At 40.6% G+C, this 13,886-nt stretch overlaps 2 protein-coding genes across 3 annotated transcripts in view; one reads left to right on the top strand and one right to left on the bottom strand.

Moving 5' to 3' along the window:
• Nucleotides 1-4,611, bottom strand: part of micu1 (mitochondrial calcium uptake 1) — a 34,614-nt gene extending 30,003 nt beyond the window's left edge. Inside the window, exon 1 of the mRNA XM_006800837.3 lies at nucleotides 4,426-4,611. Within this exon, the coding sequence (XP_006800900.1) occupies nucleotides 4,426-4,427 (2 nt within the window). The 5' untranslated portion in view covers nucleotides 4,428-4,611. The remainder of the gene's footprint in view (nucleotides 1-4,425) is intronic.
• A 4,548-nt stretch (nucleotides 4,612-9,159) lies between these two features.
• Nucleotides 9,160-13,886, top strand: part of mcu (mitochondrial calcium uniporter) — a 60,805-nt gene continuing 56,078 nt past the window's right edge. For both annotated transcript variants that reach the window (XM_006800832.3, XM_006800831.3), the window contains exon 1: nucleotides 9,160-9,320. In XM_006800832.3, the coding sequence (XP_006800895.1) occupies nucleotides 9,204-9,320 (117 nt within the window). In that variant the 5' untranslated portion in view covers nucleotides 9,160-9,203. The remainder of the gene's footprint in view (nucleotides 9,321-13,886) is intronic.

The following is a 13,886-nucleotide window of genomic DNA, read 5'->3' as shown; positions in this document are numbered from 1 at the left end:
CATCCACACTATTATACTTTTTGGGACTGGGGGAAAGCCTAATGCTAAAGGAACGACACCAAAACTTTATAGAAACAGACCAAAACTCACATGATGCAACAAGAAAGCCCAAAAATGCAAGTCGTTGGTGTTGCCGAAATCTTTAGTATTAATAAACGTCTTTATATTTTAATGCCTTTCCAAAATTCACCAAGGTACATGTACAGTAAACAAAGATTTTCAAAATGCAAACTAACTAACATATTTATGACACTGGTATATCCCCACAGTTGTGTGAGAGCCAGTGAGTGTCTGCACATATGCCCACACATTCATCCTCTGAATGTCTTTCCAGCAGTTTGAAATTAGTTGGCTCCCAAAACAGCAGCTGACCAAATGTTATTTGCAACTCTGTGTTATCTAACTCATAATTACTGAGTTCACTGATGAGTGCTTTCATTTTCACTAAAATGCACTCATTTTATCTGAGTTTTTGAAACCAGCACATTTTCATCGCAGCACTTTGCTTTCACACCTCCCCAAAAACGTCGATGCCTAGTTCAACTGGAGCTAAGACGATAGAAAGCGATTTAAAAGCTTGAATGAAGGTCTCCAAAGGTGAACCTGCGAAGGGATCATCACAGTTGCCTGCAGCACGTTCTCCGTCTCACAATTACTAAGGGTCTCTCACAATTGTTGTTCAATGTAAGTGTCAGAGGGTTGTAAGCTATCCCCAAGCTAAACGTTGCTTAAATGCAAAGTTTGCTGAGGCGTGAGTGCTGCTGGTGTGGAAATCCAAACCAGACAGCCACCTATTCCCCGCAACCTCCACTACATTTCGATATTATGATATTTACGATATTTAAATTAAAATAAAGCCATTGTTCAAAATAAAGTTTTTAAAATATAATGCACCAGTTTTTGCATAGAAATCATATGATATCAATATTAACCAACCGTTTGCTATTTTATGCAAATATAATTACCTACATTTTCACAAAGAAGTTAGATAACAGGTCCTAAGTACAGTCAGTTAGATTTCTTTGCCATTAACAACTAATACTCTGTAGCTAGCACAGCAGCTCAGTGGCTACATCGTTTTTCTAGAATAACAGATTTAGGTCTGGAAACCTTTTACAGCACTTAAAAGTAACAAAACAACATGTTATCAACTTCAGCAATGTTATCTATAATTCAGCTGTCTTCAGCAGCCTGTCTCTCCCAAACAACATCTCCAGCCCTACACAAAGCCAAGTGGAAAGCTAGTAATAGTTTATTAGTCTAAAACCAAAGATGAACAGATGCTGAGTGATCCCGAACATCTGTAAGTCTCATAGCAGGTTAGTGAGTCCTGGCTATAGCACTATTTGCTCTGCTGCTGAGTTACAGCTACACCACCAAACAAAGACTATTGGCTTTTACTCTCACTGTTTTTTCCTTTTCACAGCAGAAGCAGCAAAACAGTTATTAACACTCTGTACAGAGTAACAAAACAAAACAAAGACTAACAAAAAAGTGAGATGGCAGGGAAACCACCCCAAGGGTGGTGTTGCAGCAATGTGATGTCTGGACACTGCTCCTGACTGTAACAACTATGGCAGCTATGGTGATTACTGTACTGCAGCTGAAAGAATTTGTAATGATTTTAGCTCTCAGCCGTACCTTGGGTTTTATTTGATTTTGGGAAGTAAGGCAGTAAGGCGCATTACTTAACTTTACTACACTGCAAAATATGGAGCAATGACACTTTATGCACTACAAAACTGAAGAACTAATGTCATATTTTTTGTATATTTTTTCAAATTCTGACTTGACACAATCTCGTGAATCCTTTCCTCCAACCCCCAGACAAGAAGACAAGCACACACACACGCGCCAGATTCAAATTTAAAAAAAAAGAAAGAAAAAGGGATGAACATAAAATATGGATTTAAATTTCTTGATCTTTTTGATTCCTAGCTACTAGTTGAGGGTCACTCATTTAAACTAGTTAATAATGTTTGCTAAAATTTTTTGAAATACATCTACCAAGTAAAATTAAACATTTTCAAAGGGGAAGTTATACACGCTCTGTGTAATCTCCAAATGGGAAGCCTAAAGCTTGTTCAGATAATAACTTTGTGAAAGGACACTGGAAACTAGCCAGTGAGCCACACTACAACAAAAACCTGCCCATTTGTTATGTCTAACTATGCAAAGAAATTAAGCAGTCAGTCCAAAATTTGCTTCCCATTCATATCTATGTGGCATATATACATTTATTCTGTTTCTACTCTGTTCTATTTTACCATGTGCATGTTCTGTATAATGAAAAACATACATCTTTCATCTGAACAAAACAGCAAAGCTGTAAAAGAGAGAATGTCATAAGGAAAACAGCATTTCATCATCCTTTCAGTCTGATCACAAACCAACAAAGAGTCCTTCAATGTACTCTTTTGAAAACCTTACATTAAAAAAGTTTTCCTCATTTGAATTATCACATGCCATTACATCTAAAAGCGTGCATATTTTGATTACAAACTAAATGTAGTTGTAAGCTGTTACAGTTCCTGATATTTTTTTTTAATTAGGTTATAACGGAGTAACATCTGATAAATTTTTTCTTTCTTTGCACCTGTACTTAACCATGCAGGAATGCTTTGTCTTGGCACGTTTTTAGAGAAATTTGAGTGCGAGACTTCATTCCTTTGGCATGCTCAAACTTTGAGTGCTGTTTTTGATTGCAACGCTTGTCTCCTCATCAACTCCATCAACGCAAGCTAAATCTGGAACACAGCAGCCACAACAAAGGGGGTGGCTGTGTTAAAGTTAAATGCTCATTATTATCAAAGTACATGTAAAAATATCCTAAACCTTGCAGAGCATGACTTAGCTACTTATTAAACTCCATCCTGTTATTACAGCTTTATAAATCCAGTGCCGCCCTCACAATATCAGGCAACTTTTTTCATGTATTTATGAGTGTTTAAAAATGATTAATTTACATCATATTTCAAGAATTTGGTCTAATTTTTTGAATCCAGCACATTTTTAATTACAGAGTTTTGCTTTTACACTTTCCCAGAAGCTCAATGCTAAGTTCAGCTGAAGCTACAATGATAGAAAACGATCGTTGTAAGTCTGGTTACAAGGCACACTGGACCTGGACTTGAAGAAGGAGCAGGTAAATCAATGTCCTCAACAATTATTCTTCACTACCTAAGATCAAACCTTTTTTTAATATAAAATGTGTGTGTGTGTGTGTGTGGGGGGGGGGGGGGGGGGGGGGGGTGTAATCTAAATAGCCTGTGGCATTAAAATTACATTTTATGATCTCAGGTGAGACCACAGATTCATTCCAGTTAAACAACAGCAAATATAGCAGTTCCTTTTGCTGCTTGGGGATCTTTTTTTCCCCCACCCTAGGGGTACACATACACAGAGAGATGGGATTCAGAAGTATCAAGAGCATTCAGAATTTGAAAAAGAAGAGTTTGGCTATATGGACCAGTACCTCATTAAAAAGAAATAACTAAAGCTTTCAGAAACTGCATATCGTTGTCAAGTGTATGTCTGGGTCAGGACTTTCTCACAAACTCCCACCTTTGTTACAATACACAGGCTGCCTGGTAGCTGATTTTAAACTTACAGAAATTACTTCTAAAGCCTTACATGGCCTCTTACATACATGCATTATGCATTTACTCATACTTGTGCTCCTCAATTTAATCCAAGCTTTTAAAAATCATATACATAAAAAGACAAACATGCAGACCTGAATTTTTAATGGGTGTTTTGCGACACCCAACCCAAAAAAAGCTATGTATTGTTCCCAAATAAATTCGGAAATGTTTTCTTTGGGTAAGAGCTAGCATTGCACTATCCTTTGAAGCATAATCATATTAGTCTCTGGGTGTTTCGTGTAAACATGCAATAATAATAATCTTAGACAAACAACTGAAAGATACACCTTCCTGTGTTTGTGTTCAATATGACATGGCCCACTGTTAACACAACACCAAAAACACACACAAAAACAGCTAGCTGTCAACAACTGGCTCAAAAACACTGGTTAAGGTGATGTTAGTGTTGCGTTTGGCATGTTAAAACGGAAACACGAACAGCTAGAGCTGTTCATTTGATAGTGACCCCAGTGTTTTGTTTTTAGCCGCAAGTTAACTTCGTTGACAACAGCATGACAACAGCTACAAGGTTAGCAGCTACCCGTCTAACCAAAAATAAACTAAATGCTTCTATCGTCAGTCACTTGTTAATGTCAATATTTAGCTGGTTAGTTCGGCAGTCAAGTAATTGTTTCGTGGGGTAATTCACGCTGGCTAGCTAGCTAGTTAACGTTAGATTTAATGGCAAGTGCTAGCTCTACTAGCAGCTATTTCATCGTTTTGTTACACACTGCGTCATTACAGAGCTTTCCTATAGCTCATAGGAGGCACGGTTACTTACATAAGCAGCGATAAAAACACCACTCAGTCCAAAGTAATAACGTCTTCACCGATTCAGAGTACGTCTTTGCTCAGTGTGTCTGCAGTGATGGAGTACTGCGCTAATAGTTCCGTGTTTCAGAGAGGGTGGGACAACATCTCCGTACCAGCCCCATGCATTTCACACAGGCACCCTCCCATCATCCCTCCGTCCAGGTTTGGGCGGAATTACAGTGTAAGTACCGGAAAATCAAAAGTCTAGTGGGGACTTTAAGTTGTCTAGTCGAATAGGTACATTATGGTACCCAGCACAACTGTTTTACAATTTTTTATAGGCCGTACAGAGAAGGGTCCAAAAAGAGAAAATATTCAGGGAGTGGCAGTTCTCTTTGTGAACAGCCAGACTGCTTCAAGGGAAGGCAATGCACTCAACTCACTCAAATAACCAAGAGCATCTGTGAACATAAACACACTGCTACAGCTGCATAGGACCTCACCAAGTGGGACTCCTATTAGCTCAGAACAGGAAAGAGGCTGCAATTGACACAAACTCACCAAAACTGGACAATAGAAGACTGGGGAAACATCGCCTGGTCGGACAAGTCTCGGTGTCTGCTCTAACAGTTGGCTGGTAGGTTCAGAATTTAGTGTAAAGACCATGAAAGCGTGGATCCATCCTGCCTTACAGCAGTAGTTTAGGCTGCTGGTGGTGTAATGTTGTGAGGGATTTTTTTTTTAACCAACTGAGCCTCATTTAAACACCACAGCATAGCGTACCTAATTATTGTCCATCCTTTTATGACCACAATGTACCAATCTTCTGATGAGTACATTTAGCAAGAAAACGCACCATGTTGTACAGCTGAAATAATCTCGAACTGGTTTCTTCAGCATGACAATGAGTGCACTTTACTCAAATGGCCTCCACAGTAATAAGATCTTAATGCAATAGAGCATCTCTGGAATGCAGAGGAACAGGAGGGTTGCTTCATGGGTTTGCGGCCCAAAAATCTGAATCAACTGTGTGATGCTGTCATTCCAATATGCCCCAAAACTTCTGAGGTACTGTTTCCAGTACCTTATTGAATCAATACCATGAAGAATTCTGAGGGGAAAAGGGCTCCTACCCAGTACAAGTAAGGTGTTGACTAATGTTAGCCCTAAATACAGATTCAACAATTCTATTTCAGGTTTAAAAATTTAGAATAAAATAAATTTCATTAGGTATTATTTAATAATATTAAACTGACCTGAAAGAGAGTGTCCGATTTCAGTCATATGCCTTTATAAAGTTCCAGATTAAATAACGAGCCTCTTCACAGTGTGCCAGTTATAATTGTTGCCTTGAAGAGCCAACATATCTGGTGGTTTGCATGCATAATGTGAAAGGAAAAACTGGAGAGCGGCTGAGCTTGCCTTGGGACGTTTCATGACTGCAGGCTTTTGTCACATCCACTAACAATGTCACCCAAATTTCGCAATGATGCACAACCTAGGCCTTTAGAAATGCCAGAGATGTCAGAAGAGTTCTAATAATATTAATTATTCTCATTAGTCAGACTTAGATTGATAACGTTTATCCCTTAGCTACTAAGTGAAATGAATGAACACAAGATATATCTGAAATTGAACACACAAGCCTTAAAGACATTATTTGTCCACCTAACAGCCTCAGGTGATGCAATCTTTGCATTACATGCAGTAGGATGCGATGCTTATGCAACCAGGTGTCATGGCTTAAACTATAAATTTATAATAAATCAGCGAAATGCTTCATTGAGTCAGCTCTCTATGATTGTTTGTGTCTCTGTCTGTGTGTGTTGTCTCAAACAGGTGATACAAACTTGAAGTGATTATCAACAGTATAATAATATCACATGCTCACACACTGCAACTAATATTGCTGCCTTCCTCCTTTGCAAATTGTCACCCATTCCCCTTCCTTTTATCTTTTCATAACATCTTTGTTGGAACAAATTGTATCTGTGCTGTCTTTTAGTCTACAGTTGTTTGTTTTTTCTTAAATGAAGGACACTGTTTAAATATGCCTGCAGCTCCTCAGCATAGAGTTCATTAGGACTCACAATGTATCACCAGAATGCCACAATATAAACCTGTCAAATACTGAAATTTCAAATTGGATGTTATTATTTTTACTACAATAACCTCAGCGTGACCTAGAACTCCACAGCAGTGCTCTTATTCTGAGCTATTTATCTTATTCATATTGACTCCTTTATTGACCCATAAACATGTATAACATGAAAGTTGGTTTATAACATTTTGTACAAAATTAATGGGCTACAGTTCAGAGAATGGAAATGGAGTTTCTATGAAACTTGTAAGAGAAGAAAAAATAGAATGTATGCAGTGCAAATGTCAGCCTACATATAAATAAATATGAACATCCAGGCTGAAAATGTCTCTGTAGGCATGGAAGCATATTCAGAAACATGTCTTCCTTCCACTACTGATTAAAGCCATCCTGCAAATGTGGCAGTGCAAAGGTGGAGCAGGAGATAAGACCAAACCTCAACTGTTTTTAGAAGGATGTTTAGACACTGTTGTTAACTCTTTTAATTTTGGTTGGTTTAAGAGGGTGTCACACTGTTGAGAACCACACTGAGGAACACCTTTGTAAATCCATGAGGGTGTGTTGTTCGTCTGCAACAACAACAACACCTTCTTTTTTATTCTTTTTTTGACATGAGGACAAAAGCTGCCTCCACTTACATCAGTCTTATTTCTCTGTGACATATTCCACGTCTGCACACCCATGCGTGCTGTCTTTGAGCGTTACTTCTTTCATAGAACCACGGGCGGAGCTCTTTTGTATTTTCACGCTGGGCGACATTTCATTCAAGTACAGACATGTGTGAACACTCATATTTACGTGGCAAGCAAACACACCTCATTTTGTACTCTCCTCAAATCACTCATCATGACCTTGAGACATGGTGGCAGAGGGTGTTTCAAATCTGTACCGTCTCTATTAAAAATAAATAAAAATTTCAATCATATGAGGATAACCGGGGGGAAAAAAAGATTACTGTCAGCAGTGGTTTTATTTGAGTCGCACAAATTTAGTGCTGTAGAGACTTGTCATGTCCAATTTATATCAGTAATTCATTTGGAATTTTAATTTATGGGGTTTAATTTGTTAACACGAGTGTCTGAGTGAAATTAACTGGGGTATGATTGAGATTTTCCATAAAGTGTTTTTTTTTTCCACTTTGGTGTGGCTTGGATACGGTATATCTAAATACTTAGTTACTTTCAAAAGGAATGGTGTCACCTGGTCTTATTTTCTTGCACCTGCAGTGTTAGTGTCTTTACGTTGGTGATAACTCACCCGAAGTATCATAACTGTAGATTTTGAGGAAGATAAGAAGTTGTGCTGTTACAATAATGTGACATGTAGGGCATTTTAGGTTACACTGAGATCAAACACCACGGTCTGATATGTATAGCTTCTCTTTATTAGCTGATTTAATGCTGTGGACACAGTTTGGAGTACAAACAAATCATACACATCTTAGCTCTAATGAAATCTAATACATGCAGGTAGCTTTTCTTTGCTGCAAGCTCTTTAGTTTACACTGCTGACGCATCATGTGCAAATGCACCACCACCGTGACACAGTTAGAGCAGACGTCTAAAGGTTTATTTGAGCCAGTGCTCGGTAGTGTTTGGCACCACACAAAAGATCCGCCCTGTGAATCGATGCAGGCTTGAGGCCTTGAGCAGATCCTTGTCCATGACTGGGAATTTGCATTTAAATTGCATCACCCACACAGCCTGATGCAGTGCACCTGAAGAAGTAAAGAAGGAATTGGGATGAGTTCAGGAGCAATGACATACTGCTACTGTATTTGAAATAAATACATAAAAAACAAAAATATAAGACAAGCAACAAAACAACAAATTTGACTCATTCCTTATCTTTCTGCTCCTTACTTTGGATCTAAAGTTGTGATAAGAAACCATGTGATCACATAAATCACTGCGGTGAATTACACAAAATGTGTTTGTTTTTGTCTTTTAAGAGTTGCCTATCTGGACTCACCCTTGACCAACACAGGTGTGGTAGGTGGTATTATATGATGGGCTTGGTCAAAGATTACAGAAAAAAACAGGTTGCATTCCACGGTGGGGAGTCTCCTTGACATTCATTGACCAAACAGACCCATTACCACTCCCATTAGCTCAATTTGCAGTGGATGGATGATTCTCCAGAAAACAGTGCACCCCAGATCAGTTCACTTATATTTGATCCAGGGACATAAGTGTGCCTGAAGGACAGGTTATATTTGATATTTGGCTATAGATGGATAGTGTGACGAGTGACAGAAAGACATTCAGACAGGTTGCACTGTGCACTGTGTTAAGTGTGAAGCTTTAAGAATGAAACCCTCTTTTTAAAAAATAACAAAAACATAGTACACATGTTTTCTTATTTGGTTAAACACATTAGACATAAAAACAGAATGATTTTCACCGAGATGTGTGTATATAGCTCCTTCACCCATGCCACTATCACCAGACTTCTTTTTTTTTTTGAATTGCAGTAGGGTATATTGTCACTGGAGACAGGTGTACTGCAGTCTTCGCATAACATACATTTTTTTTGAACTAGTGCGCACAGAAGTGCATTATCTTAGCACACTGGTGCAACACTGGGCATGTGTATATCATAGTCCAGCCCCGCAAACCCGCCCACCCCTCCCTCTGTGCTTCTTCGGTGCCTCTCCGTCCGCCCGCCCGCAGCAGTCTCCTTCACGGCGAGCTTTCACTACAGAGATGGCTGTGAAAGTGTGTAGATCAGTACTCCTCTTGTCCCGGAGCAGCGGAGCGGTGGCCAGCAGCCGCCCCGCACTTGTTGTCTCTTCACAGCGGCATCATCAGCATATAAGACCGGTAAGTCCCAGGACGTCTGAGACAGCTCCTAGAGAGAGAGACAGAGAGAGAGAGAGAGAGGGGTAGGGACCGAGCTGGCGAGGCTGGACCGGAGAGAAGGCAAGCGGGGCTGGCTAAGGAAGTGAAGCTAACTAGCGTCAATATCTGCCCCACTTCATTTATTTCTTTGAGGTCGAGCTTCACGTAAAGGTGAGGCACACGACGAGTCATGATACGTATCCCAACCTGGTGTCGCGTGGATATTTTAATCCACGGTGGGACGTAGAGGTTTGACAGAGAGGCAATGCAGCTTTTTGGAGCACTTGAAACCCATCGACACCCCGCTGCTGCTGCCCCGCCGTTTACTGTAACTAGCCTTCAAACATTCGCCTCTCAAATGCTTCATAACCCGTGATTTAAAAAAAACAAACAAAAAACACAGAAGAAATCCTTCAACTTTGCAGGCATATGTTAATCCCAGTATCATTCTGATCAGCGAATATGAATTAGAATAAGACCCAGTTTGAGCTTCTAGGTTGCAGTAGCTGCTAGGGTTGGTTTGACTGTGGAAGGGTATGGATGCCTTATTTTTTGTGCTTTTGCAGTAAAGGTGTGATTGAGAGCCCGTGGCTGATGGTTAGCCCTATCTCTCTGCTATTACCTGGTGTGTGTTTGTGCAGCAGCAGAAACTCAGAACAATGAACATCTGTCCAGACCTGGAGAGGAAGTTGTGCTTGTGTGTGTCTGCAAGAGAGCTGAAGAGAGTTATCCATAGATGCGCTCAGTGTTTATCCATGCACGCATATGAGGCTTCACAGGAACATGGAAGTCTGTACTTGGATGATGTCAGACTCTCCAGCCGGCCTGCTGTTTCTCCCCTCCCTGTGGGTGTTTCCCCATTCATCAGGGAAATCCTAGGTATTCCTGCAAGCTGATGCAGGTCTTTTCTTTACATGGTCACTGTAGTAATGGATGCACCCTCAACAATGCTCACAATAACAGGAAGGTAATTGCGTTTACAGAGCTGTCACTACCATGCAATAGTTGCACAGCGTTTTCCTGCCTCTGTCACCCCCGCCCCTCCCCCCTTGTCGGGAGGGGGCGGGGGGGGGGGGGTGTCACAGAGGCAGAGGAAACTGTGAGTCTTTCCAGCAGCAGCCTGAGGAGGGAGGAGAAGCCCAGGATGGGGTTCTGGGAATGTGGAAGTCTTTGCAGTAGTTAGAAGTACTGATGTAATGTTTTGAGAGTTTTGTTGTCTTTCTCTCTATCTCTGACACCATCTTCAGGCACACTTTCCACAGGCCTTGAAATTAAATTAGGCTTTCCTTCTCAGTGAAGCAGGCCAGCCCGGAGGTTAAGGAGCTGTCAGAAGAGACACACGCACTCCATATCTCCACACTAGACCCACTGTGAACTGTCTCCCACTGTGAACTATTACAGTGAACTGAATTGATATTCTTGGCCTCTTCCATCTCTAAAAAAGCCTTAAGTGTTTTAAGCACGTTACTACTCACTGTCTCTTGCCAGAGTTGGCCGCTAATAAGTTTTCATTTTATTTCAGGCTGCCCAGGTTTGTAGTGTTGTTTGTCTGTCATATTGTGTCTCCGTCCAGTGAAGCGTTGCTGCGGCGGCCCCTAACGCGGGCCTGTCACTTTGTGACAGCCAAGCCTCTGTATTCATTTGTGAGTCTTCCAGTAGAAACCCTGTTTCGGCACTAGTGTTGATTAAAGCTGCAGTGGGATGCATACAGTTTCCATGCAGGCTGTATGCACATGTGTTTGAAAGAAGGCCTAAATATGGTGTCTAGAGCCTAACTAGAAATGTAGAGCTGTGTAATGGCTCTGATAATGGGGCTGCAAAGGAGACAGTGGACTCCATATGCTTGCATTTAACCTGCACTAGATTAATATTGAGCCAGCTGTCATATATGATGCTGCTTTCCTGACGTGTAGTAGGAGAGGCGAGTCACTGGGAATACTCCTTGTAAAAGGGTTATAAATCAGTCAGAAGTTTCTGTACTGCGAGATAGTCAATATGTTCATATCTTGCATCTAAAATATGTGATTTAATGGAAAATGTGGCAATAAAAGGCATTAAATATTGTTTTTTGTAGTCATTTACTTACATTAAAGCTCGTATGTTCATTAAAGCTGAACAGCTGGAGACTAGAGCAGCTGGGGCCGGGGGGCCGAGGCCCGCTCCTGGCTTTTAATCCAATCAGTAAAGGAGTAAACTAATTTATCCGTGCTGCCTTCACAGACTCAGCTCTGAACTTGTCCGGATTAGTGTGATAAGAGAGTGACTCTAAGCTTGTGGCTGTGCTAAGGGTGATAAGATAGCTGAATGACTGATAGACGTGTCCGCAATGGCAGTTCCATCAATGTTATTCTACCATTCACGGATAAACTGGTTTCAGACTCAGCGATCCAACATTTACAGACTGAGGGGAGAAACGGGTATATGGTATGAAGTGATGGGGGAAATGTCCATTCGGCTTTCATTTATCTGCTACTTAATGAGTCCGGTCTTCAGTTTGCAGTCAGATGATTGGCAGGTGTATGACCCCATGTTGTGTGAAAAATAACTGATGGCAATTCAGAGGCCGTTTGTTTATGACATTTGGGTTTTACAACAATGACCTTCGTTTCTGTTCTTGGATGTTATCACATCATGGCCAGTGGCTCAGCAGGAGAGAAGTGATAATAATGTGTGGTCAACATAGCTGATATTGGATTACTATCTATACACAGGGGCGTTTTTAGTGGGATGAGTTTTTCTTGGGTGAGTGGGTGAGAAAGCTGATCTGAGTTTTCTCGCAGGGCTTTCATTGTCTTTGTAAGTGACGGTTATCATGACGCTAAGTGATTTCACTTTTATAAAGTCCTGTTTTAGTTTTATCATAGCTGACCCAAAAACCTAAAAACCTGAAGTGAAACCATGTCAGAAAGATACATGAAAGCAATTCATGCAACACATCCCATATGAAGAATCTGAAAGAACCGTCAGCAGTGCTCTTATTGGTTTGGCTATATTCAGACTGTTTTAAAAGTTTGCAGTGTGACTCGACTTTTAGTCTAAGCCATATATGTTCCTATCGTCAGCTTGAAAAACTGATTAGCCAAGATCACTAGCACCAGTGTTTATGAGTTTTAGATAGTGAGCTTCAGAGTAATGAACAGGAAATAACAACGAGGCAACCAATCTTGTTTTGCCAGACGGGCATGTTTGTTTACCCCGATTCACTGGGAACCTATCTTAGTCAAACGGGTGTCTTGAGACACTGTGACTGGATTCACTACCCACTAAGGTATAGACATTGTTCCAAGCTGTGACCCGCATGCATTTGTGCTAAATGTAGAGTTTGAGTTTTTTTGTTTTTGTTTCCATAAAATCTGTCCAAAAATCATCTGGTTATTAACAGAGCAACACTGTGTGAAAGATCGAAATAGGTAAACCAGATAATAACATGCCGGTTGTGCCAGTTGTTATGTCGTGCCATCCACTCTTCCTGCCAATCCTGATTTAAACGAACAAATAAAGCGGGGAAGAAGTAAATGTTGTTAAAATACACAGCATGCCACATTGACAGAAAATGATTTCCTCTAAATAGATTTCCCTCATTCCCAAAAGATATTTACCAAGTTCTTACTTACTTCCTGAAATCTCTTGATTGTTGGTTTTTTTTTTTTTTTTTAGAGCAAAAGTGGCTTCTGGGTATATATCATGTGTCTTTATCAAAACAAATCCAGCAATCAGGCCAAGCCAAGCACCCACAACAGTTTAATTTGTTGGGCAAGCTTAAAATCACAATAGTGCATTTACTCAAGGTTGAGGTAAAAGTGCATGTAGCCTAATAAAAGATAAAGAGTTAATTTAGAGATGAGCTGAAAACAAAGAGGTGCATTTCCTCATTTAGTTCAAGCAAAACGTATCTAGGGTGTTAATTATTAAGCTGACATGACAGTAAACTGGTACCACAGTGGGTTATATTCTGCCAGGGACATGAACTAGTTTGGCTGGGTCTAAATGCGTCTCAGTAACTCATAACACCAGAATGTGGACGCATACTCGCTCTGAAGCTTCAGGCAGTACAGACTTATGTCTCTTTCCTGTCTGTGAGGCTCATGCTGCAGCACCTTTCCTGACATTTCGTGGCAGTGTCGTGAAAAGATCATGGATTATCTTAACACCAGACAAAATGACAAGTGTGTGTTGTCATCTTATTACGGTGATGAAAAGCTGATAGCTTTAGCGGCCGTAGTAATGACAGAGCTCCTGTCAGCTCTGGTGGCGGTCACCCTGTCGAGTGGTAGCCAGAGTAATTTCCAGGGTCTGCTGTGGTTCAGGAGTTATGTGGCGGATGGGCCTTTTTTCCATCTACAGATTTCGGCAGGGTGACTCACTGTGTCTGTTACAGTTAGGTCGACAAGTTTGTGAAACGGTTCAGCTAAAACAGGAGTGTCAAACATAAGGCCCAGGGGCCAGAATCAACCAGCCAAAGACTCCAATCTGGTCAGCTTAGCATCTTTGGAAAATGTGAGGGATGGTATAAATTTTAGACTTTTAACTGTGTTTTTCAGCTTTTCC

The sequence above is a fragment of the Neolamprologus brichardi genome, chromosome 13 (genome assembly GCF_056152115.1).
Source record: "Neolamprologus brichardi isolate AB-2024 chromosome 13, ASM5615211v1, whole genome shotgun sequence".
Lineage (NCBI taxonomy): Eukaryota > Metazoa > Chordata > Actinopteri > Cichliformes > Cichlidae > Neolamprologus > Neolamprologus brichardi.
This window is presented reverse-complemented; position numbering and strand designations above follow the sequence as displayed.